The 27,500-nt window shown below is 41.0% G+C and overlaps 1 protein-coding gene across 1 annotated transcript in view; it reads left to right on the top strand.

Annotated features, from left to right (window-relative positions):
- The window catches only part of LOC127418062 (protocadherin Fat 4-like), a 117,050-nt gene that overhangs the window by 62,961 nt on the left and 26,589 nt on the right, over positions 1 to 27,500 (top strand). Inside the window, exons 3-6 of the mRNA XM_051658417.1 lie at positions 2,247 to 2,508; positions 2,667 to 3,017; positions 5,372 to 6,294; positions 6,482 to 6,656. Of these exons, the coding sequence (XP_051514377.1) occupies positions 2,247 to 2,508; positions 2,667 to 3,017; positions 5,372 to 6,294; positions 6,482 to 6,656 (1,711 nt within the window). The remainder of the gene's footprint in view (positions 1 to 2,246; positions 2,509 to 2,666; positions 3,018 to 5,371; positions 6,295 to 6,481; positions 6,657 to 27,500) is intronic.

The following is a 27,500-nucleotide window of genomic DNA, read 5'->3' on the forward strand; positions in this document are numbered from 1 at the left end:
TGTGTGTGTGTGTGTGTTTGTGTGTGAGTCTGTGTTTGTTTGTGTGTGTGTGTGTGAGTCTGTGTTTGTGTGTGTGTGTGTGTGTGTGTGTGTGTGTGTGAGTCTGTGTTTGTGTGTGTGTGTGTGTGTGTGTCAGCTGCAGACTGCACATGACCTCGCAGACACTCGACACCAGTGTAGTAATTAAATACTTTGCACTCTCACTAATTGGTGCTACTGGAAACTGGGGCCAGATTTACGAAATGTTCTTAAGAAGAAATTTCTTCTTAACTACCATTTTCTTTGTAGTTTCTAATTTAAGAATAATATTTTGTATTCCTGAAAAATGTTCTTAAGAAAGTTCTTATCTTTTTTCTTAAGATTGATTTGAATTTTTCAAGAATTGCATTTAGGAACGTTCTTATGAACATCTTGTAATTTATATTAAGAACTTACATTTTTTTCTTAAGAGCATTTTCGTGAATCCGGCCCCTGAAGTTCAACACTCTGAATGAAAAAAAAAAACAGCTTAAACCAGCCTAAGGTGATTTGTTGGTCTCAGATGGTCTAGCTGGTTTCACATCCAAGTGATATGTCTCCAAAACCCCTCTAAAACCAGCACACCATTGAAACCAGCTTGGTGACCAGCAAACCACCGTAGGCTGGTTTGAGATGGTTCTGTCAGCAGGGCTGTAAGCTAATGTGTCAACATTAAAACACAATTGACCCTATAGAGCTGTTCAGAAGGCTAATTCACCATGGGTTCCCTCTTGAATTTTCTTGTTTTTTTATTTTATTTTATTTTTTGTTGGGGTTTTTCAATTCATGAGTAAAATAAGATCTGTGATAAACATTACTTATTGTGCAACTGCCATTATAAAAACCCACTGATATCGAGCAAACCCGTGGTTCCAAAATGCAAATTCTGAGTTTTTCGACTACAACCTGAACAGCTTCATTTGCTTTCTTATTACACATTTCTTGTCTTATTGTGAATAATTAATTGGTAGATAGATAAAAATGCAGATCTGTGGGGGCCTGGGTATCTCAGCGAGTATTGACGCTGACTGTCACCCCTGGAGTCGTGAGTTAGAATCCAGGGTGTGCTGAGTGACTCCAGCCAGGTCTCCTAAGCAACCAAATCGGCCCGGTTGCTAGGGTGGCTAGAGTCACATGGGGTAGCCTCCTTGTGGTCACTATAATGTGGTTCTCGCTCTCGGTGGGTTGCGTGGTGAGTTGTGCGTGGATGCCTCCACTATCTCTCCACGGTAACGCGGTCAACAAGCCTCGTGATAAGATGCGCGGATTGACGGTCTCAGATGCGGAGGCAACTGAGATTCGTCCTCCGCCACCTGGATTGAGGCGAGTCACTTCGCGAGTCACTTCGCCACCACAAGGACATAGAGCGCATTGGGAATTGGGCATTCCAAATTGTGGAGAAAAGGGGAGAGAAAAAAAATGCAGATCTGTCAGGGGCAACGTAATTCTGGTTACTTTGTAGATAAGTGTTTGCAGACAAACAAAATGTATATTTCTGATTTCATATCCATCCGCCAATTTAAGTTTTCCAAAAAACATTTTTTTTCCAACTCCTCCTACACCGTTGGTCCAGTTCGCATGAAATTTGGCATGCATCATCTAGAGACCTTTAAGACAAAGGGTTATCAAAAGAATTTTGATTTGTCAAATTGTTTAGAAGATATAAACCAATGAATCTTTTGGCCTTGGCCCATATTCACTGAACAATTTGATGGATCAAAATTCTATTGATTATATTGGTAAATTAGGAACCTCAAAGTGGTGGAAACATTTTATAGATGAAAATGAAATCCAAGATATATACTGTATGTGTTTTTTTTTCTATTGACTTGAAAAATCAGAGGAAAAACTTTGAAGAAATTAGTGGAAACTTAAAAGTGTGTATTATAGCGCCACCTAGGGTCAAATGTGTGTGTGTGTGCACCTGAGAAGTGGGGGGGATTTGGGACCATTCTGCCAAATTTGGTGTTTCTAGGACTTACGGTTTTTGCTACCCAGACACTTTCGTGGCTTGGACCCCTAATAATGTCCTATTTTCACAAACCAAGCAAGTCTTAATGAATAAAATCGATTCCTGCCCTACATTATTCCCTGTTAAATATTTAGTTTCACTTTCCTTTGTTGTTACTAAGGACTTTAAAACAGTATTTGCAAATCAAAGCAAAGTGAGTTTGTATGAGTGACAAAGCAGCATGTTTTATTAAAATGACGTGTACTTTTCTGTTTAGGGTCCGAATGCTTTGGTGACATACGCCATCATCAGTGGAGCAGACGACAGTTTCCGTATCGATCCCGAATCCGGTGATCTGATCGCCACCAAGCTCCTGGACAGAGAGCGCCGGTCGAAGTATTCGTTACTTGTGCGTGCAGACGATGGTCAGCAGTCTTCAGACGTACGAGTCAACATCACCGTCAGCGATGTGAACGATCACATGCCCAAGTTTTCCCGCTCTGTGTATTCATTTGATATTCCAGAGGACATGACTCCAGGTACGACACCACGATAGTTTCAGGGTGAAGAAATCAATCAGTTCTGATTCTGATCAAATGTTATCAGGGATTAGAAATGAAATGTTCATCGTTTCGGTTCGTTATCAGCAGAAAAGGTATTTTTTATGTTAAGACTCTTGTTGTCATTTTTCATTCAGGTTCTATCGTGGCAGCGATCTTGGCCAGTGACTCTGACTCGGGGTCAAACGGTGAGATCACGTACTTTATAGAGGAGGACGACGAAGACTCAACCTTCCTTTTGAACCCGGTCACCGGTGTGTTTAATGTCACTCGTCCTCTGGACTACGAGTCTCAGCAGTTCTTCATCTTGACGGTCCAGTCCCGGGATGGAGGCGGTCTCTCTAGTTCCGTCCGTGTCTACTTCAACCTGTTGGACGTGAACGATAACCCACCGGTCTTCAACAGCTCTATGTACAGCACGTCAATCCTCGAGAATTTGAGTCCAGGAGCTGCCGTTCTCACCGTCAGCGCGACAGACGCAGATGACGGTACGATACAAACTTGAGTTTAAATGTTTTCGATAGCTAACAAAACACCACTGAAGATCTAAAAAACGACATTCGTTCATTTTGGATTTCAGTGCAAGAATGCTGACATTTATCTGATTCCATACATTTAATTCATTTAATTGATACCCAAATTCTGTACTCATTTGCTCAGCTAGTACTATATTTATACTCTCTAGTGTACTAGTGTACTGTAGTATACTCGGCCTACTCTTGTGAATGAATCTTATGAATAGCCTCTTTTAAAAACATGTTCATGTCATATCATGTTCATGTTCCCCCTTCTTTTCTTTAAAATAGCAAAAATCTGGTCAATGGTGTTGTAGCACCTACAGTAGATAAAGTTCAGTGTCGTCTCATGTCTCTGTGTTAAACTGTCTGATGTGCTTCTGGTGACCTGCCTGTGGCTTTCCCTCTTTTCTCTCTCTCTCTCCTGCTGGTTTTCCATTGCTTTCTAAGCGCATCCCTGTGTATATGTGTGTGCGCTGTCCTCTTTGCATTTTTAACGATACAAGACTTGAGACACCATTGTTAGCACTTTGTGACCCCTGACCTCTGACCCCTGCGGCGGAGGTCAGCATTTAGGTTCTGATGTTTTGTAAACAGCGTCAGTGTGGGAAGCCGTTCCACATGAGCAGCGTCTGACCGTCATTACAGACGCTCAATTAAAGCTTATTTACTCTGAACAGACGAGATTGTATCTACAGATCCAGATCACGCTCACCGCAGCATTAGAACTGCGTCAACACAACTGGACAATAAAGTATTCATCGACAAATTACAGCCAATCCTTCAAAATACAACAATTATGCAGGATAGCATGTAGTTTCTCTCGGAACAGGAAAAGGCTGAAAAGAATAACAGACAACCTAGAAAATAACTTTACTTGCTAATGTGAGCGCTCGATCTGTGCTGTTTTACACACAACTTGAACGTTTTTCATGTCTGTTTAATGATCGTACAAGCGATGGTATCTTGAGTTAATGTGCTTCACATGTTTAGATAAGAATCGCTCTGAAAGCTAATTATTTTGTGACCAAAAAAAAATAGACAGAAACTCCAAAATCTAGTGAGCTGCCTTGCTGTCAGCTGTCTACATAGGCAGCTACTTTCTAAGGCTGCAGGCAAACTGAAATGTAGTCTCATAACTGAGTAATTTTGAGTGCTCTACATAGGCAACAAAAATGTCACTGTTCACAAGAGACTCGACTCGAGTTTGATGTTGTGTTGCTAACATGATACTTTAATTGCCATTAACACATTATTTCAATTGTTATATAATGAAATTTTATTGTAAATTAATATTTAAATTATGTATTTAATCTAATCACATTTATTTATTTATTAAATTACATTTTATTAACGTTTTAATTTATTTTATTTAATATTTTATTATATTATTTTATACTTTTCCACACAAATATTGGGTGAAATACTTAATTTTAATAAGGTTAAATTATTTTTTAAATTAATTTTAATATTTAATTTATTTTAATTTATCAAATTAAATTACATTTATTATTGTTTTAATAATTACTTTAGTATTTAATTTTATACATTTTCACATACATTTTGGGTAAAATACTAACCCTAACCTTAACCATGTTAATAAGGTTAAATTATTTTTAATTGTTTATTTTGTAAATATTTTTAATAAATAACTGATTTTTATTTATGAAATTAAATTAAATTTGCATTTATTTTATTTGATTATTTATTTTTATTATTTTTCACACAAGTATTCGGTAAATACTTAATTTTAATCAGGTTAAATTATATCTTTTTTAGTTAAGTAATATTAAATTTGTATTTATCAAATTAAATGAATATTTATTTGTATTTTATTAATTATTAAATTTTGTATTTTATTATTTTTCACACAAATATTGGGTAAAATACTTCATTTAAATTAGGTTACGTTATTTATTTATTATTTAATATTTAATTTTTATTTATCAAATTAAATTTAAATGTATTTGTATTTTATATATATATATATATATAATATATATATATATATTTTTTTTATTATTCTTTTTCACACAAATATTAGGTAAAAAATAGTTACTATTTTTATCAATACTTTTCTGTATTAAATGAAATATAATCACCATTTCTCACCATTGTTTGCTTCAGAAGTAAATTAGATGAATTACACTTCATATTAAAGTGTCATGCAGTACATTACCTGAATAGTCAGCTATGTTTTACTCTGCAAATAATTTGCTGCAGTTTATCTCATAATGTTTTACTGTGTTTTCTACAGCAGGTGTTGCATGTATAATTAACCATAATTAATTTTATAAAATTGTTTTTGTTGTTTTTGTTTTTTTCAGGGCTGAATGCACAGCTGCAGTACACTATAGTGTCTGGTGACCCGCAGTCGCAGTTCACCATAACTAACACGGGCGTCTTACAGACCAAGAAAGTCTTGGACCGAGAGACCCAGTCGTTCTACAACCTGGTTATCACTGTTAACGACTTAGCCCCGCCTCCCATGACCCGCTTCACCAGTACTGCACAAGTGTCAATCATACTCCTGGATGTCAACGACTGCCCGCCCACTTTCACCTCTCAGAAGATGGCGTACATTCAGGAGAACACCCCAGTGGATACTGTAGTGTTTACCGCGCAGGCCACCGACGCAGACAGCGGGCCAAACAGCTACGTGGAATATTCACTGAAGGGGCCGTTCGGAAACAAGTTCAGCATCGGGAACATCGACGGTGGAGTCATGCTGGTTGGGGAGTTGGACCGAGAGGAGATGGCGAATTACACGCTAACAGTTGTGGCCACTGATAAAGGTGAACCGCCTCTTTCATCCACCATGGAGGTCACCATGATCATTCTGGACGTGAACGATAACACGCCGAGCTTCTCGCAGAACATCTACGACATTGAAATCGAGGAAAACACACTCACCGGAACCGACGTTCTCCAGGTTTTTGCCAGTGATGCAGATGAGGGAACCAATGGGCAGATTCGGTTTTCCATTGCTAGTGGAAACACGAATTCCGATTTTCGGATTGACTCCGTAACGGGAGTTATCTCAGTGGCAAAACTTCTCGATCGTGAGACGCGGTCTTCGTATTCTCTGGTTGTTCAAGCAACAGATCGCGGCAGTAGCCCCCGGACGGATCGCGCCACCGTTAACATCGTGCTTTTGGATGTAAATGACTGTTCACCAATATTTGAGTTGTCGCCGTACACCATCAGCGTACAGGAGAACCTGGGAAACCTGCCCAAAAACATTCTACAGGCAAGTCCCAGAACTTTGCTCTTCATATTAAAGTGGGTGGATTTGGTTCTTACATACACTACAAGTCAAACATTTTAACACACCTAATCATTCTTCATTATTGTTGAGCTTGACTTGTACTGAAACTGAAATATTTCATTAAGATATTTGCATTGCTGTGTTAAAAGGTGTGTGTTGTGTCTGGCAGGTTGTGGCCCGTGATGATGACCTGGGCACTAATGGTCAGGTCAGTTATACTCTCAGTGGTGGGAATGATGCGGGAGCGTTCAGTCTCTCCTCGAGTGGTCAACTCAATCTCATCAGAACACTGGACAGAGAAACACAGGACAAATACACTCTCATAATCACCGCTCATGATGCAGGTAAGAACAGCTGCATTAAATCAATGCTGTTATTGTATTTGTGTTGAGTCAATGAACTGACATAAATGGAGAGCTATAGTTGATTTTATATCACTGTAACAGGAGATATAAATAAATAGTTGTTTTGGCTGTAAATCCTCCAGGGGTTTGAGTGTTTAATGTGTTTTCTGGTTAACATCAGCTCACTGTCGCTGGTCTCTGGTTAACCCGTCTCAGCTCGTTGGTGCCTCTCGTTCATTCATGTGAGGTCACATGATCTGCTGTAACGACAGGGATTGGCCCTGGACATTGGCAAGAACTTAGACAAAAATACTGGCGCTAAGCGCAGCGATGCCATAAGTCATAAGCAAACACCTTTTTTCAACTCATTAGCTCATTAGTAGAGACTCTACGACCTGAATTTGGTGTGTCATATAAGGGAGATATAACAGGGTTGGGAACCAATGAGTTAGAAGAATAGAAATATGGACTTACGTTCTTTTGTGCATTAAAATGCATCCTTGATGATTGTCGGGCATATTTCTATGGCAGTGACACACTCCTATTATATGCTTGTAAAATGTGATTCTCATCAGGATTTGGATGTACACCCACAGATAGCGCAAACACTCCCGCCCAAGCCCACTTGCGCTTTGCGCTGAAAATTGCACTTTGAATTAGCGCTCTCATGAAAAATTGGATAAGATATTGCGCACAATCGTAGCACAAAGTGCTGTGCTTGCTTTGTGCACTCAGGAAACTAGAGCCCACAATGCCCGAAATTTGCCTAGAGGAGTCAAACTGATACTTACGTGGCTTTTCCGGCTCAACTTCTGAATGCTCAACATGCAATGAAAATTGACTATTAACTTTATTAATACATGCTCCTGGTCTTATTGTGAATTTTTCATGAGTGCATTTTATACTAAAGAAATAAAATCTTAGTCTTCATAATCTTTGATTAAAATATAATAACTTGCTCCACCTCTGAAACGACTTTCCTTTTCAGCTGACGTCATCAAGTCCTCTTATCGTTCGTCCAGCTGTCATATAGCGACACTTTACACCAGGGGTACTCAATACGATGATCACGATTGAGAGACAACCACTGGTCAATCTCGATAAAAGGTCAAAAGAATAAGAGAGGAGAGTGAGAAATCATTCAGTTAACGAGAATCCTATACATTGACTTTTAATTTCCACGGTTCTGTAGCCACGCACTGTTTGACTGACAGGCAGCTTATGTGCGTGCTTTACTTGCGCTTGTGCTCCAAGAGCGCTCATGCTAATGTGGATTCGCGCCTCAACTGTCAGATTCACAGAAAAAAATGTCCAAGTGTAAACAACACAGTCAGTTATGTCTAAAGTGAATGTAAACAGTGGGACAAAAAAGCAGATTTGTATCAAAATATTTTGTCTAACGGGACCGTGACATCATTGCCCCATGTTCTGTCTTGTGTTTTGTGTCCTGTCTTTATATGAGCGCACGGGTCCGGTTGTGAGTTACCGCCTTGCACAAGTTACCGCCGTGCACTCTCCGGTGATGTCACGGTCCTGTCACCTTGTCAGGTTGGGTTTTTGTTTGACGGGACCGTGGCATCATCGCCCCATGTTCTGTCTTGTTCTTTGTGTGAGTGCACAGGTCCGGTTGTGAATTACCGCCGTGTGCTCTCCGGTGATGTCATGGTCCTGTCATCTTGTCAGGTTGGGTTTTTGTCTGACGGGACCATGACATCATTGTTCCCTGTCTGTCTTGTGTTTCTTGTCCTGTCTTTGTTTGAGCGCACGGGTCCGGTTGTGAGTTACCGCCGTGAGCTCTCCGGTGATGTCACGGTCTTGTCATCTTTTCAGGTTGGGTTTTTGTCTGACCGGACTGTGACATCATCACCCCATGTTCTGTCTTGTGTTTTGTGTCCTGTCTTTGTGTGCGTGCACGGGTCCGGTTGTGAGTTACCGCTGTGTGCTCTCTGGTGATGTCACGGTCCTGTCATCTTGTCAGGTTGGGTTTTTGTCTGACCGGACTGTGACATCATCACCCCATGTTCTGTCTTGTGTTTTGTGTCCTGTCTTTGTGTGAGTGCACGGGTCCGGTTGTGAGTTACCGCTGTGTGCTCTCTGGTGATGTCATGGTCCTGTCATCTTGTCAGGTTGGGTTTTTGTCTGATGGGACCATGGCATCATCGTTCCCTGTCTGTCTTGTGTTTCTTGTACGTTCTTTGTGTGAGCTCTTCGGTCGGTCTTGTTTGTGTCCGGGGCATGGTGTCTGGATCCTGACTTCCTGTCTGGTTCGGTTCTGGTCTGTGTCAGGATCCGGACACTCATGCTCCCTGTTCTGTTTGTTCTGTAATTTAGTGTCTATTGAAGTATTCTGGTATTATAATCAAACAGTGAAGACCAGTAATATATGTATGTATATTTCTTTGTTATATTGCTCTTAATTTGTTTCTGTTGCTTGTAATTTGTTTCTTTGCTGACTGTTTGCTCGGCCTGGTCTCATGAACATTACATAACCGTGGCAAAATTTTTGTGAAAGAAAATTAAGAGCTTCTTTACACATTTGGCTGCAGTTTCTCACTGAAATGTCCAGCAGGGGGCGCCAAAAGCGAGTGAAATGTTGTTGTATTCAGATATGAATATTTGATGGAGATTTTAATGAGTAAAATGTACCTCCCTAACCTGAAACTTGAACCTAAACCTAACCAAAAGTGATCTAAAATCAAAAGAACCCTCAAAAAACATCCCTACATTAAACCAACACATTAACCTAACCAATAGTGGCCAAAAGCAAAATGCAACATGAAAAGCAGCAACCACTTAACTCCTATCGCTTCTATGACACTTTCGTCTCACATGTCAGTTTGTTTGTTTGGCTGGGTTCGAGTGTTGGTCTTCTGAATCCAAAGTCCAACACTCTATCAGTTGAAGTACCACGCAAGCTAAGCACACTGGAATAAATGTGTAAATGTAGGTGAGTCTGTAATACAAGTGTTAAAATTAGTTGTTTTTCAAATGATGCATTATAGTAAAAGTGTTTCGATATCAAAGCAGTGTGTGAGTTATTGTGCGAAAAATACATGTTTATAAAGTAATTTCACCAGGAAACTAATTACTTGAGAATTTGAAGCAATGTTTACTTTATTAACAAATTAGTATTCGTTTTTGTTGTGTTAGTAGAATGGGTTGTGAACGTCGTTTCATGTTGACTTTTTTGTATTTGCAATCTGACATTTCATTGATTTCACAGTGATTTTTTTTTAATATATTTATTTTTTATCCCCTTTTCGCCATAATTTGGAATGCCCAATTCCCACTACTTAGTAGGTCCTCGTGGTGGCACGGTTACTCACCTCAATCCAGTTGGCGGAGGACAAACCTCAGTTGCCTCCGCTTCTGAGACCGTCAATCCGCGCATCTTATCACGTGGCTCGTTGTGCATGACACCGCGGAGACTCACAGCATGTGGAGGCTCATGCTACTCTCCGTGATCCACGTACAAATTACCACACGCCCCATTGAGAGCGAGAACCACTAATCGTGACCACGAGGAGGTTACCCCATGTGACTCTACCCTCCCTAGCAACCGGCCAATTTGGTTGCTTAGGAGACCTGGCTGGTGTCACTCAGCACGACCTGGATTCGAACTCGTGACTCCAGGTGTGGTAGTCAGTGAGCTACCCAGGCCCCTCCCACAATGATTTCTTGATAAAGTCTCAGGTATGAATGTTTAAACTCAAAACAGTTTGTTCTGGTTTTCTGAATGTTGGCAGGCGACTCGTTCTTTGTCCTGAAATAATCACTCAAATTTGATGCAGTCGTATAAACATTTATTACAAATTAAACATGATTAATGTTGCAAATGTTTACTTGTTGCTCTCAAGACATTTCCCCAGCACTGTAGAAATCGGAGGAAAAACTCACTAAAATACAGCTGAAAGAGACTATTGTATCCTGAAATCTGTAGAAAGCAGCAGTCAAACCGTCTGAAGCGATCCAGCTTTTGTGGAGTTTCACAATGATTTTACCATCCCTTCCTTTACAGTAGATCACTGTCTGTTTCCTCCACAAACCTCATGTCTCTCTCTCTCTCTGTCTGTCTGTATGCATGTCTGTCTCATGGAGCTGAAGGGAAGACATTATTTCTGATATTGTACGTGATATTTTGGCATCATGAACATTCAGGGTTTATGGTAATGGTGGCTGTTGTGGTAATACTGTTTTGAGTCCTCTTGTTGTGTCAAAGTTTCCTGCTCCACTGTACCTTTAAGACTTCTATATGAAAATGACCTCTGTTATGATTGTCTTTAGTTCACACTTCAGTTTGCAGTGTCATTCATCAAGGTGGGTCAAGTCTCTGAATACTGAATAGGTAAAAATATAAAAAATAGTCATTATATACTGTATATATACATATTTAGTGGGCCAAGCACCGAAGGTATTTGTTAAGATTTTCTTCTTATTATTATTCTTTTTCTTCCCTATATGTATATGGGCAGCAAAAACTGTAAAATACTCAGGCGCATACACACATACCCATCTGACACTAGGTGGCGCTATAATAAGCACTTTTACGTATTTCGTATATCTCCGACTTTTTTTAACTCTTCCTAGGCCGTTAGTCTGACAATTTGTAAACACAATCTACAGGCCTCCTGACAAAAAGTTATAAAAAGAATTTTGATACATCTAATCGTTCCGAAGATATTAGCGATACAATTACATCGTTTGAACACACTCTGATTCATTGATCAATATCTACTCAACGCAAAGTCCAAACGTAACGAAACCCAGTACACATAGTCAACAGGCCATGTTGAGAAATTGAATTTTCTTACAATTCTGCCCATAGGGGGCGCTACAACTAAAAAAATGTCATAACTCTGCAGCCGTTTGATTGACAAAGTACAAATTAAATATGCACCTTCTTTGGTTAAAGTGCTAACATATCCGTAACATATAGATTTGAAAAGTAAAAACAAAATAGCCACCAGCAGCCAGTCAAACTTCAGCACCTCATAAATTGCGAATGGCTGATGGTCATGAAACTTATAATACACAAGAAGGGTTTCTACATGAAGCTTTATATCAAATTTTGTGATAATCGGCCACACAGTGGCGCTATAATAAGCTAATTTGTGTTTTTGCTTATTATAGCGCCACACAGTGGCGCTATAATAAGCTAATTTGTGTTTTTGCTTATAACTCTGGAATCGTATAGGCTAGAATAATTATTCTTAGATCCTTCAGTGCCCCCAAATCAGATGGTCACAAGGATTTCAATTTTCGCATGAAAACTTTTCAACCACTTAGATTTTTTTGAAAAACCTACTTTTTACATTGAGGTCACATGCAAAATTTCATGAATTGTTTTTTTTTTTCATTTTTTTCTCCCCTTTTCTCCCCAATTTGGAATACCCAATCCAGATGGCGGAGGACGAATCTCAGTTGCCTCTGCGTCTGAGATCGTCAATCCATGCATCTTATCACGTGACTTGAGCGCATTACCATGGAGACGTAGCGCATGGAAGCTTCACACTATTCTCTGCGGCATCCACACACAACTCACCACATGCCCCACAAAGAGCAAGAACCACATTATAGCGACCACATGTGACTCTACCCTCCCTAGCAACCGGGCCAATTTGGTTGCTTAGGAGACCTGGCTGGAGTCACTCAGCACACCCTGGATTCGAACTCACGACTCTAGGGGTGGTAGTCAGCGTCAATACTTGCTGAGATACCCAGGCCCCCAAATTTCATCAATTTTTGATGCTAGGGGGCGCTATAACTTAAGAAAATCCAATTTTTGCTACTGTTATTAAGGCAGTTAGGGTTAAGGTTTGAGTTAGGGTTCCACAGGATCTTTCCTCTCAAATCTGATTATTTTTTATTTTATTTTTCCAGATGTGCTTGGCCCCCGACAATTGCCATTTGTGGCGATATTTTATATATATTTTATTCTTGTCCCAGACACAGACTTTCAATATGAAACAATAAAAATACATTATAAAAATACAATTATTACATGTTTAAAACTATGTTCATCGAAACAAAGTGTTTTGCAAAACAAAGTATAATATTTTTATTGGGTGTAATTTCAAATGAAGCTATAATTTTGCCAAATTATGCAAAAAGTGTCAAAGCATTATTTTAGGATGCATCAAATGTTAGCCATGAAATCAACCTTAGTTAGACAAGAAAATGTCACTTTCATCAGCTTCATTTCCAGCACAGAATTCTATTAAACACAATACAGAATTTGAGATGTCCTGGAAATTATTTTCATGAGTTGAATGACATAAATCTCCTGTGATGCATGAACACGCACTGATGGATATTGTTAGTACACACATTAAATCAACTAGTGAGAGTGTGAAACATGTTCTAATGAGTTCACAGTGCTCAAAGTGCCCAAAGATAAAGAAACACCACAAGTGTTCTGAAGCCATGCATCACACTGAACTTTTATCAGATTAAATTCAAGTCACTATTGACTGACAATTGATAGCTGCAGCAGAATGGAAGATTTTTTATTCATGCATGCACACATTCAGATTTGGTGCATTCATTCTCATGTTTGGTTTAACCAAAATGTGGTCTACACAGTATATACTGTATATATATATGCTGTATAGACCACATTTTCACTGAAAGTTACAGTATGTCTGTAATACATACAAAGACTCCAGTTCTCCATGATATGAGTCCTGTATGTTTAGTAAGGACAGTTGGAATGCTTTGCTGTAGTTCTCACTTTTCCGGTCCTACAGCCCTGACCTTTAACCTCTCACTTTTTCTTAGTCCCTGGAATTCTCCACAATATCTTTCCATCTCTCTCTCTCTCTGAAGGAAAGCTGGCAGCGCTGGTGCTCCGAGGGAGGGAGAGATTTTGGCAGCCTGAACTCATTATTTGGAAATGTGTGTTTTGCTGCGGTGTGGCGGAGAGAGCAGCAGTAATAGGTGCTCTATGAGAGAGAGAAAGAGAGAGAGAGAGAGAGAGAGAGAGAGAGGGTTTATTCTCTGCTCTGCTGTGGAAAGATGTTGGCAGAGTTTCTGAGGAAAAACATGGACTACTTGGCGGATAGCGACTGAGAGAGAGAGAGAAATCTCAAATGAGATCTCTTTATTATCTCAGTTGTTTCTCCTCGACAGCAGTAGAGATGAAACGGAGAGCACAAACAGAGAGTTTTACTGAAAGGGAAATTCTGTCATCATTTACTCACTCTCATGTCGTTCCAAACCCACATGACTTACTTTCTTCTGTGTCACAAATAGAAATGTTTAACTGAATGAAAGTGAATTTCAGTTTATACTGTCGATCTCCAAAAATGACAAAAAGCACCATTAAATTAGTAGTCTTCTGAAGTCATACAATACAAATTTAAGCGTTATTCACTGAAAATCTTCCACTCTGTTCTCAAATCTCATTCAAGCTTATGAACATTTCAAAAAATGTGCCTTAAATGCATTACGCCAGGTTTGTCTTGCTATATGGCAAGACTGAACGTACTAATCCGCAAATTAGATTTAAGAGCTGTGACAGAGAATATAGGCTACATTTCTTTCTCCGGTAACACTTTACAATAAGGTTCTATTCGTTAACATTATTTAACGCATTAGATATGAAGATATAATAATGTTCTAACAATTGTTCGTTGTTTATGTTGCATTAAATAATGTTAACATATACAACTTTTAATGCTAAATATGCATTAGTATATGTTGAAATGAACATTAACCAATATTACCAAAAGTGCTGTTAAAGTACTGTTCAGTGTTAGTTCATGTTAACTAATGCAGTTGACTTATGTTAATGAATTTTAAAGTGTTTCTATTTCTCCTAAAGTATAGAAGAAACATCTGAGACAAAGTTGATACTTCAATGAAAATAACTGAGATCTCCATCAAGTCTCCTGAGCTTTGAAAGAGCAACCTCTGAGCAATAATAATTTTTATGCCACGCACATAATCCTGCAAATCACATTTGCTTGCCGTGTAAAGCTGAATTTATTGTACTTACTATACTCTCCTGAGAGCAGTTCAGATTGTATATAGTGTGTGTTGGAACAGTAAAGCAGATTTATCAAAGAGCATTTAGAAGATAGTGACAACATATATAACTACTAAATATGTTTAAATTGAAAAGATGCATGACTACAGAGGGTTTTATATGGGCAGGGGAGAGAGAAAACATGAGAACGAGAGCAGCAGGAAGAGAAGGTATAGGAATGCTCAGCTTTATAAAAGACTGTTTGGTCACATTTATTAAAGAGGCACAAATCCCTCCGAATGAGCCTATAAAACACACACACACACACACACACACACACACACACACACACACACACACACACACAAACACTCAAACACACACACACACACACACGCACACACTTACACAAACACATTTACATTTATTCATTTGGCAGACGCTTTTATCCAAAGACTTACAAAAGAGGAAAACATAAGCGAATCATCTTTAGGAGACAGTGGTATGAAAAGTGCCACATTACAAAGTTTCACTAGCATCAGAATAGCATTCAAAACAGATTAAAGTGCAACAAGAATATATATATATATATATATTTTATTTTTTTATTTTTTTAATGACGGGTTAAGTGTTCATAGAGAAGATGTGTTTTTAGCTGTTTTTTGAAGACAGAGAGTGAGTCAGCTTCACGGATGGAGTTGGGAAGGTCGTTCCACCAACGTGGTATGATGAAGCTGAAAGTCCGGGAAAGTGTTTTGGTGCCTCTTTGTGTTGGTACAACAAGGCGACGTTCCTTAGCCGACCACAGACTTCTAGTGGGCGCGTAGCTCTGCATAAATGATTTTAGGTATGCTGGAGCAGACCCAGTGACTGTTCTGTATGCCAGCATCAGAGCCTTGAATTTGATACGTGCATCAACCGGCAGCCAGTGGAGAGAGATGAGGAGTGGTGTAACATGTGCTCTCTTTGGTTCATTAAAGACCAGACGTGCTGCTGCATTCTGGATCATTTGCAGGAGTCTAATTGCACATGCAGGGAGGCCTGCAATGAGAGCGTTACAGTAGTCCAGTCTAGTTATGACAAGTGACTGAACAAGCAGTTGTGTGGCATGTTCAGAGAGGAAGGGTCTTATCTTCCTGATATTGTAGAGTGTAAATCTACATGATCGTGCTGTCTTTGAGATGTGGTCTGTGAAACTGAGTTGATTATTGATGGTTACCCCTAGATTTCTGACCGTTTTGGAAGGCGTTACTGTAGTTGCACCCAGCTGCGTGGTGATGTTGTGTTCAACAGCAGGGTTGGCTGGAAAGACAAGGAGTTCGGTCTTGGCTGGGTTAAGTTGCAGGTGGTGCTCCTTCATCCAGACCGAGATGTCTGCCAGGCAGGCAAAGATTCGAGCAGTCACTGTGGTGTCGTTGGGCTGGAAAGTCAAGTAGAGCTGTGTGTCATCAGCGTAGCAGTGGTAAGAGAAACCATGTGCCTGAAAAACACACTCACACACACACACACACACACAACACACACAAACACACACACACACACACACACACACACACAAACTCACACACACACTCACAGTCCCAGTAGAGCCACACTGTTTGCCCTATAACTTTTCAGTGCTTAGAAGATAACGAATGTTAATGACTCGGGTTCATTTTAAAACACGGGACTCTTCTGTCTTTCTGGCACTGAATCCGCCTTTAAACACTTCCAGAACCCAAAACCCAAACCCGTCCTTCAGTCGCTCAAATGCGTTCATTTGTGTGCTGCTCAGAGAGCTTCTCTGTCCTCCCGTAGCGAGATGTTTGCCCACATTTCCATCCTGTAACATAAAATAAGGTACAGTTAAAGCAATAATTCATGCAAAGTCATTCCCAACACGTATGACTTTCTTCTGTAGGACACAAAAGGACATGTTAAGCAGAAGTTGTTGAATCGCAACGTTCATGTAGAGTTGGTCGTTTGCAGCACACACACACTGAACGCAGCCAAATAAAATATCCTCAGATGAACTCATGTGGACCTTCACTGCCTCGAGTCTCTCTCTCCCCTGTTTGCTTCGTGTTTTTATATCTGGAACGTCCACATGCACTTGAGAAACTTCCCTCAGGCCCTGCATTCAGAGCTCAGTTTAATTGTTATAGTTTTAATTGTGTGTTTTGGACCAAATCAGTGGTGGAGGTCTCACATAACCATGAATACTTTAAAACACAAGCATACAATGTGCCCTTTAAATCAAAAACAAACTTTCTTACAAGCATCTCCACAAGAATATATTTAGCTGCTTTAGAGGTTGTTTAATCATGTTCAAGAGAGAACATTATGTGACTGTAGCAACATCTATGCAAAAGGAAATGATGTGCTTCTTTACACATTTTGCTGCAGTTTCCCAGTGAAATGTCCAGCAGGGGGGGCGCCTAAAGTGAGTGAAATGGTGTCGTAATCAGACGAGGTTTTTACGTTCTTTATATATGTATATTAGATAAAAGTTTTAATGTGTAAAACGTACCTCCCTAACCTAAAACTTTAACCTAAACCTAACCAGTTGTGTCCTAAATGCAAATGAGAGGTGAACAAAACATACATCCTTACTTCAAAACCAACACCTAAACCTAAATGATAGTGTGGAGAAAGCAAATGTCACGTGTCTGCTTGTGCGTTCGAATGGTCTCGAACGGTCTTCCGAGTCCAAAGTCCATCACTCAATCAGGTGAGCTACAGAGCAAGCTAATCATGTTGGCAGTGGCGGATTTAGGCATGGGCGACATGGGCAGTTGCCCAGGGCGGCATCTTGTGGGGGGGGGGCTTCACCCCCCCCACCGGTCAACAACTTCGGGGGCGTTTTCATTTACACCACCCCCCCACCAGAACCGCTACTGCACATTGGAGGAAGTGTGTGAGCGTTAAAATATGTGTCATTTTTAAAACGCGTTAGAGTAAAAGTATTTCGATATCATAGCAGTGTTTAAGTAGTAGATTGGCAAATAAGTGTTTCTCAAAGTCATAATCAGCCGTTGTACTCATGTTTTGTGTGAAAGTGATTAAAACGCACAGTAGTTGTAGTACCTCTAGTGTTCATTTCACCAGGAAACTGCAGCGAAACGTAGAATGCGGCACATAAAAGTCAGTTTGCAAAAATTTAGTTATAGTAACGTTCACTCTGTGAGACTTGATTGACTTTGTCTCTGTTTCTCCTAAAATCCCGGAGAAATAAAATACACAAATGAGTCAATTGTTGACATATAGTAAAAGTATAGATCTGTAAAATGGATGTGGATAGCATTAGAGGTCTTCACGGGTCCTTTTGGTTCCAAAAACCCGAGGTCCAACCCAAGACCTGTGCGGGTTCGGGTCCAAAACTTTGACGAGTGCCTTGGATGTGGGTCGTGACTGATTAGTAGCCTCCTGTCTCGGGTCATTTTAAATAAATGTGCTTTTGCCGAACGGACCTGAGAAGCCTCAAATGCTTTAAAATATGCCAACTTTCCATTATCCGTTTCGGGCATTACCAAATTACCAAACCCTCTTGAATACTGGTGCGTGCAGGCTGTGCAGATGTCACTGCCTTTTACATTCGGGTCCTGTTGGGTTCGAAAAATACTGCCGTCAGGTCAGACTCGGGTCTAATTTTATCGTGTCTGTCTCGTATCAGGTTTTTCTTTTTTAAAAATTTATTTATGCACATCGGGTTCGGATAGGAAGTGATTCGGGTCGATTCAAGTTGGGTACAGACCTCTAGATAGCATAGCTCAGATCATTTAATAATAAATAATAAACTTCATTTAAGGTAGGTTCTCAAGGCGCTTTACATAGAAAATAGATTGAGATATAAGAATAGAAAGGGTAAAAAAGTCAAATAAAATATACTCAATTAAACATGCATATCAATAAAAACAGATGCAAAATAAAACAGGATGCCAAAAGAAATAAATTTGCTCTTGAGAGACTTTGATGAGAAATGTTTGAGTTCATATTGAGATCTTTTTGGTATCTTGGCAAATCTGAGCACAGTTTGAGACATTGTTGAGATCTCTGAAACTCTAGAGGAGACACGTGTGCATCTTTTTTCTTAAGAGAAACATCTAAGACGCAGGAGACTTCAGCAAATGTCTCCATTTAATCTCATTGCCGTCTAGGAGAAACAAGGGAGATATTACAGAGATGTCATTAGTGATTTGTCTTTCAATGCAAGTCAGAGAGTTTGGAGTTTTCCATGTCTTTATTTGTCTGAGAAAACCTTCAGCATGTGGAAAAGATGAGCAAAAACTGCTGAACACACCTCATTTCAGGAAGTGGAAACTGTTTAAAACAAAATTGGGTAAATTTTTCATTCGGTACTCATTATTTTCAAACATACAGTATATGGTGAATTCCAAATGGCTTTTTTGCAGGAAGGGGACACTTCATGTTGAGTCGTTCCAAATGAAAGTGAACAACAGAATCCATATATGAAGGGCCCTTCCTTACGATTGTTGAAGTGAAGTGTACAGATGATGCTCTTTGCAGTTTGCAAATGGTCCTGGGTGCCCTGCCCATGCAATTATTTTGAAAACTGAGGCTACGTCTACATTAAGCCGGATACATTTGAAAACGGCGTTTTCGAAACGCTCTCCGTCCACACTGCCATTTTTAAGTGCTTTCCAAAAGTTGCTTATCCACACTGAAATGTATGAAAACACTTAAGTTGGGAGCCTGGGTAGCTCAGTGAGTAAAGACACTGACTACCATCCCTGGAGTCGTGAGTTAGAATCCAGGGTGTGCTGAGTGACTCCAGCCAGGTCTCCTAAGCAACCAAATTGGCCCAGTTGCTAGGGAGGGCAGAGTCACATGGAGTAACCTCCTCGTGGTCACTATAATGTGGTTTTTGTTCTCGGTGGGGTGCGTGGTGAGTTGTGCGTGGATGCCGCGGAGAATAGCGTGAAGCCTCCACACGCGCTACGTTTCAGCGGTAATGCGCTCAACAAGTCACGTGATAAGATGCGCGGATTGACGGTCTCAGACGTGGAAACAACTGAGATTCGTCCTCCGACACCCGGATTGAGGCAAGTCACTACGCCACCACGAGGACTTAGAGTGCATTGGGAATTGGGCATTCCAAATTGGGGCAAAAAAAATTGGGGCTAAAGTCCCCTTACTGCGCATGCGAAAAATCGCCGCTGCATTTACGGTCTGAAACGCAACTGTCCTCGTGTTCCGTCGCCAGATAGCAATTCCGAGTAAACTTCCCGTCGTCTTTGAAGGAATGCAATGTGAAGGTTGTACAAAGTAACATTTAATTTTTAACAACGCTATCAAAGTGAATATCAGACACAACAGTGCCGCTATAACACGGGCCGCCATCTTGATTGATTTGGTTGAATGGATCACATGACTGTGTCACATGATAACAAATACATCATCGTTTTCGGATATAGTATTTCCATTTTTGCAATCCACACTACAACACAAAGACGGCATTTTGAAATGTATCCACATGGGGGAGTGTTTTGAAAAAGCTCAGTTTTCGCGGACATAAACGGCGTCACAGTGTGGACGGAAGGCCAAAAAAAGATGCATTTTCAAACAAACCGTATTAGTGTGGACGTGGCCAGAGGCAATTTAAGATTGTACCTTTTTGAAAACCATCAACAGAACGCAACAGTCTAGTTCCTGAAGTAAAAATTCCATCTAATTTTTTCCATAGGGGAATTGATTAGTAACCCTTTTAAGACAGACCTGTCGTGAGCTCAGTGGTTGTTAATTGATGGTATTTGCTTCTGCTGAAGTCATCAGTCCACCTTATTTCAACTTACATTTTTTTAATAGTGTTTAATAGTGGAATTCCTGGTGAAGAACTACACTACCCATAATCCTGCAGAAAACATCGTTCTCCCTACACTCTCAAACTACTTCATAATATTATACTGTAAGGTTTAAATATATTTTTTTCTATACTACTTAACAACAACTTTAAATCAATAGTATTGTATTTTTCCATTGTTTTTTATTTGAGTATGTCATTTGCAGTGCTTCATGGGATTGTAGTTCATTCCCTCATTAAAGATGTTAAGGACACAGTTTTGTTCCTTTTGTCTTTTTTCTGATTTTCAAATACTATTTTTTTTTTTTTTTTTTTTTTTTTGTGCTTCAAATAAGCATGAATGTTGCTGATACGTTATCAAGGTAAAGCAGTATTGATGACTTTCTATAGGGTTTAACCAACATACACATGTGACAGAGTGCTCACTTCAAGTGATCTGCCCTTCATAGTGAGAAGGTCATAGTGATGTTCACTTTATAGTGGAATTCACTTATAGATCTGTTTTAATAAAGCAGTTTAACTGTATGGTCACTCTGTAACGTGTGAAACCAAAATCATTCTGAGAAAGTGAGTAAACAGGGAGGGTTTCCTCTTTCCTAAAGTCTTTCTTCATTCATACACACTCACTCACACTCATTATAACACACTGGAGCGCTGCAGTAACAGGGCAACAGATCCTCACACACACAAACATCTCATTTGCCAGTGTTCACTGGAGTTTTATTGACTCTTGTCTGAAGAACTCGCTCTCATTCTCTCTGTGTTTGAAGGGCAGTTGAGTGTATAGTTTGGAGTTCAAGGCAGTAAATTGATGCCCCATGAATTTACCCTCCTATTCATCTACTCAGGGCCGGATTTGAACAAACCTCTAACAGAAAGTTTTAAATGCTCTGTGTGGAACTCATCCTGCAGCGTTTGTGCTCCTGACATGAATAATCCCTCAAATCATGTGTCTTGTTGTGTAGAGGTGTGCTGTTACTTTACTAAGAGGTCACACTTACCATTTTCACCTGAAAACTTCCCATAGACTTATACTGAAGGAGGGATTCCAGTCAGATCTAGAGAGTAGAATATCACAGTGACTCTTTTCACTTGAACCAATAGACAACTACCCAGCATCCATCCAGACACCCTAGCAAACATCCAGACACACTAGCGACCTCCCAGCAACCATCCAGACACCCTAGCAACCACCCAGCAACCATCCAAACACCCTAGCAACCACCCAGCAACCACCCATGCACTCTAACAACCACCCAGCAACCCTAAAAACCACCCAGCAACCATCCAGACACCCTAGCGACCTCCCATCAACCATCCAGACACCCTAGCAACCACTCAGCAACCATCCAGACACTACAACCACCCAGCAACCATCCAGACACTCTAACAACCCCCCAGCAACCATCCAGACACCCTAGCAACCTCACAGCAACCATCCAGACACCCTAACAACCTCACAGCAACCATCCAGACACCCTAGCAACCACCCATCAACCATCCAAACACCCTAGCAACCACCCAGTAACCCTAAAAACCACCCAGCAACCATCCAGATACCCTAGCAACCACCCATCAACCATTCAGACACCCTAACAACCACCCAGTAACCCTAAAAACCACCCAGCAACCATCCAGACACCATAGCGACCTCCCACCAAACATCCAGACACCCTAGCAACCACCCAGCAACCATCCGGACAAACTAACATCCACCCAGCAACCATCCAGACACCCTAACAACCATCTAGTAGCCATCCAGACACCCTAGCAACCACCCAGCAACCATTCAGACACCCTAGCAACCACCCAGCAACCATCCAGACACCTTAGCAACCACATCCAGACACCTTAGCAACCACCCAGCACCATCCATACACCCTAACAACCACCCAGCAACCATCCAGACACCCTAGCAACCACCCATCAACCATCCAAACACCCTAGCAACCACCCAGTAACCCTAAAAACCACCCAGCAACCATTCAGATACCCTAGCAACCACCCATCAACCATTCAGACACCCTAACAACCACCCAGTAACCCTAAAAACCACCCAGCAACCATCCAGACACCATAGCGACCTCCCACCAAACATCCAGACACCCTAGCAACCACCCAGCAACCATCCGGACAAACTAACATCCACCCAGCAACCATCCAGACACCCTAACAACCATCTAGTAGCCATCCAGACACCCTAGCAACCACCCAGCAACCATTCAGACACCCTAGCAACCACCCAGCAACCATCCAGACACCTTAGCAACCACATCCAGACACCTTAGCAACCAGCCAGCACCATCCATACACCCTAACAACTACCCAGCAACCATCCAGACACCCTAGCAACCACCCAGCAACCATCCAGACACCTTAGCAACCACATCCAGACACCTTAGCAACCACCCAGCACCATCCATACACCCTAACAACTACCCAGCAACCATCCAGACACCCTAGCAACCACCCAGCAACCATCCAGACACCTTAGCAACCACATCCAGACACCTTAGCAACCACCCAGCAACCATCCAGACACCCTAGCAACCACCCAGCAACCATCCATACACCCTAATCACCCAGCAACCATCCAGACACCTTAGCAACCACCCAGCAACCATCCATACACCCTAACAACCACCCAGCAACCATCCAGACGACCTAGCAACCATCCAGAACACCCTAGTAACCACATAGCAACCACCCAGCAACTGTCCAGAACATCCTAGCAACCAACCAGCAACCACCCACAACATCCTAGCAATGCCTTAGCAACCACCCAGAAGAATGTTGGCAAGTTTTGCACAGAAGCACCACTCATAATTTTTCAGAAAACAAAATATTTTGAAAATCTAGTTTAATTCTAAAAATTTTAAATGTTTTCTTTTAGGGGTTTAAGTGTGGTTATGTATTATAATTAGCTTTATATAAAAGCAAAAAAAGTCTATGATATGTCCTCATTTAGATATCCAAGTAATGTGTGTGTTTAAAGAGTCTATTAAACTCAGATATGTTCACAAACAGCAGGTCAGTAGTATTGTGGGCTCATAAGAAGCTTAGGTGGCTCCATGTGTTTGTGTGAGACAGAGTTTTTGAGCTTACAGCTGAATTAACATGAACACGAGCGGGAATACGAGACAGATGGAGTACATTGACCACGTTCAGACAGTGTGTTTAGTCATTATCAGACTAATGCTGGTGAGACGGACTGCATTATGATTCATGTATGTGATATGAGAGGTGCTCTTAAGGAAACTTAAACACATTAAATACTTGTGGATGATTTGTCACTCAGCTCTAAATAAATAACTCTACACTAAACGGATGGCTCTCCATTGGTGACCCATAATCTTGAGGGTGTTCTTACAATGATGAGTGAAACATTTCTGTTTCTTTGTGAATTCCGGGAGTGAATTAATATCATATTCTGAAGGACACAGAGAGTGTGTATGATTATCAGTGTTTGTTATTATACGTGTGAATCATTCATTTTTTACTGGACTTGTAACCCTGACAGACTCTGAATACACACCAGTGGATATAACACACACACACACACACACACACACACACACACACACACACACACACATGCACACTTTATACACAATTGTTTTATCATCAAGGATAGTTGTGTTTCTAAACACGCACATACACACTCATGCTGGTTGTGTGTTGACATTTGTCGGCTAAACAGTTTAGAAATACTGTGAAATTCCTCAACTTGTGTGTGTATACAGTTTATATGTGTGTGTGCTGAGCATGTAAACAGATCACTCTGAACACACACACAGAGATGACTCACGTTAGGTCAGTTTCACTTGTTTTCAAACACGGCCCTCAATTAACCTGTGAACTTCAGATTACACTGTAAACTGAACGAGTGTGTGTGTGAGAGTGTATGAGTGTGTGTGAGTGTGTGTGTGAGTGTGTATGAGTGTGTGTGAGTGTGTGTGTGAGAGTGTATGAGTGTGTGTGAGTGTGTGTGTGAGTGTGTATGAGTGTGTGTGAGTGTGTGTGTGAGAGTGTATGAGTGTGTGTGAGTGTGTGTGTGAGTGTGTGTGAGTGTGTGTGAGTGTGTGTGTGAGTGTGTGTGAGTGTGTGTGAGTGTGTGTGTGAGAGTGTATGAGTGTGTGTGAGTGTGTGTGTGAGTGTGTATGAGTGTGTGTGTGTGTGTGAGTGTGTGTGTGTGTGAGTGTGTGTGTGTGTATGAGTGTGTGTGTGTGTGTGAGTGTGTGTGTGTATGAGTGTGTGTGTGTGTGTGTGTGTGTGTGTGTGATGAGTGTGTGTGTGTGTGTGAGTGTGTGTGTATGAGTGTGTGTGTGTGTGAGTGTGTGTGTGAGTGTGTGTGTGTGTATGAGTGTGTGAGTGTGTGTGTGTGTGAGTGTGTGTGTGTATGAGTGTGTATGAGTGTGTGTGTGTGTGTGTGTGAGTGTGTGTGTGTATGAGTGTGTGTGTGTGTGTGTATGAGTGTGTGTGTGTGTGTGAGTGTGTGTGAGTGTGTGTGTGTGTGTGTGTGTGTGTGTGTGTGTGTGAGTGTGTATGAGTGTGTGTGTGTGTGTGTGAGTGTGTGAGTGTGTGTGTGTGTGTATGAGTGTGTGTGTGTGTGAGTGTGTGTGTGAGTGTGTGTGTGTGAGTGTGTGTGAGTGTGTGTGTGGAAACAAGTAGATTATTCTTCCACACTTAAAACCTCTCTCTCTCTCTCGGTGTGATGTCATATTCTGGTTCAGTTCTGCCACGTGGAGCGCCGTGTGTTTGCGATTATGAGTCTTTTGTCTTGTTTTCTTGTTTTTCACTGTTGAGCAAACAAACACTCAAACACAAACAGATGCTATAATCACAGATATTCTCCCATCATCTCAGTTAATGACAGCACTGTATATATTTCTCCACTGTCAATAGATTCTTGAGTTTACTTGTGCAGACAGACAGCTCATTTTTCACTTGTCCTCACAGTTAATTTTGCAGCAGAGTAAGACAGATAGAGAGAGGTGAGACGGGTATAGAAAGGAAAGACATGCTGAATGGTTCTCATAGCACAGAAGAATTCCTAGTTCTCAAATGTAGTTTACTTTCGCACTTTCAAATTTGACGTGGTGACATGATACAGGAAAAACAATGCAATCTCTTGTCTGCTGCATTCTCCTCTATACAGTGTCACGGTGTGTATGTAAAGAAAAGACGTTGTCGTGTATGCACAAGACTCAAGTGGGTAAAGAGGTTGTCACTTATGTCTTTGTGATTGACCAGACCATGACCAGGAGAGAGAGACAGCAAAACATGAGGGTTCACAGTAGTTCAGTGTGTCTGTAGTTGAAGTTCAGATCTGTTGCTCACACTCACTCAATGTCATGCTTGTAAACAGGTAATGACATCACATCCTGTAGTCCAGGTCACAGTGTCTGGATCTTGTCCAGCAGAACGTTGGAGAGTAAAAAGAAAAAGGGTTTGATTCTGATGTTCACAATGGCGAGGAAACACTGATGCTGTTTGGACTGCAGAACGCCACAATATTTACACGCTCGATCTGAAGTTCCCCTGTGAGAGAACAGGGTGTGAATATTATTGTTTCAGCACTCAACTCAGTTTGTGCATCAGCTACTTTCTATTCCATCAGTTCCAAGATCCAGTGAACGCTCTCACTGTCTACATGGGCAGCTGCCTTCTAAGTGACTCATGTGGAACACTACATAGGCAGTAAGTCTGTTTTACAAGGGTTTAGACAGAACTAGTGATCAGTTTGTGTCTAGAGAGACAGAGAGATTTAGTTGTGCAGAAACACACATGCGATTGTACTTACGTGAGCAGATGTCATTGATTATATTAATATGATCTGATGTTTGATAATCCACCAGTGTGGTGAGTAACACACACACCTGTCACGCGCACACACACGTGTGTGTGCTGAGTTACACCGCCGAGTCTTCAGATGCACACAATCAATGTGACTAATCAATACTTCCCTGCAAAAGGTGAAATGCTGTAATGATACATTTAGTCAAAATTCAGACCCCTTCATTTTTTTCACATTTTGTTATGCTGCAGCCTTATTATTATCAAGCTAAAATGCTTTAAATTATTTTTTTTTTCACATCAAATCTACACTCCGTACCCCATAATGACAAAGCAAAAAACAGATTTTTGATAACTGCAAATTTATTAAAAACAAAAATCTGAAATATCACATTGACATAAGTATTCAGACCCTTTGCTATGACACTTGAACTTGAGCTCAGGTGCATCCCATTTCTCTGGACCATCTTTGAGATGTTTCTACACTTTGATTGGAGTCCACCCGTGTCAAATTCAATTGATTGGACATGATTTGGAAAGGCACGCACCTGTCTATATAAGGTCTTACAGCTGAAAATGCATATCAGAGCAAAAACCAAGCCATGAGGTCAAAGGAACTGCCTGCAGATCTCAGAGACAGGATTGTGTCGAGGCACAGATCCGGGGAAGGCTACAAAAACATTTTGGCTGCACTGAAGGTTCCCAAGAGCACAGTGGCCTCCATAATTCTTAACTGGAAGAAGTTTGGAACAACCAGGACTCTTCCTATAGCTGGCCACCCGGCCAAACTGAGCAATTGGGGGAGAAGGACCTTGGTAAGAGAGGTGACCAAGAACCCGATGGTCACTCTGGTTGAGCTCCAGAGATCATGTGTGGAGATGGAAGAAACTTGCAGAAGGACAATCATCACTGCAACACTCCACCGATCTGGGCTTTATGGCAGATTCACCAGACGGAAGCCCCTCCTCAGTGCAAGACACATAAAAGCACCTAAAGGACTCTCAGACTGTGAGAAACAAGATTCTCTGTTCTGATGAAATGAAGATTGAACTAGTGGCCTCAATTCCAAGTGTCATGTCTGGAGGAAACCAGGCACCGCTCATCACCTGCGCAATACCATCCCAGTGGTGAAGCATGGTGGTGGCAGCATCACGCTGTAGGGGGGTTTTCAGTGGCAGGGACTGAGGGACTGGTCAGGATTGAAGGAAAGCTGAACACAGCAAAATACAGAGATATCTTAATGAAAACCTGCTCCAGAGTGCTCAGGACCTCAGACTGGGCT

Source organism: Myxocyprinus asiaticus, chromosome 27, assembly GCF_019703515.2.
Source record: "Myxocyprinus asiaticus isolate MX2 ecotype Aquarium Trade chromosome 27, UBuf_Myxa_2, whole genome shotgun sequence".
Lineage (NCBI taxonomy): Eukaryota > Metazoa > Chordata > Actinopteri > Cypriniformes > Catostomidae > Myxocyprinus > Myxocyprinus asiaticus.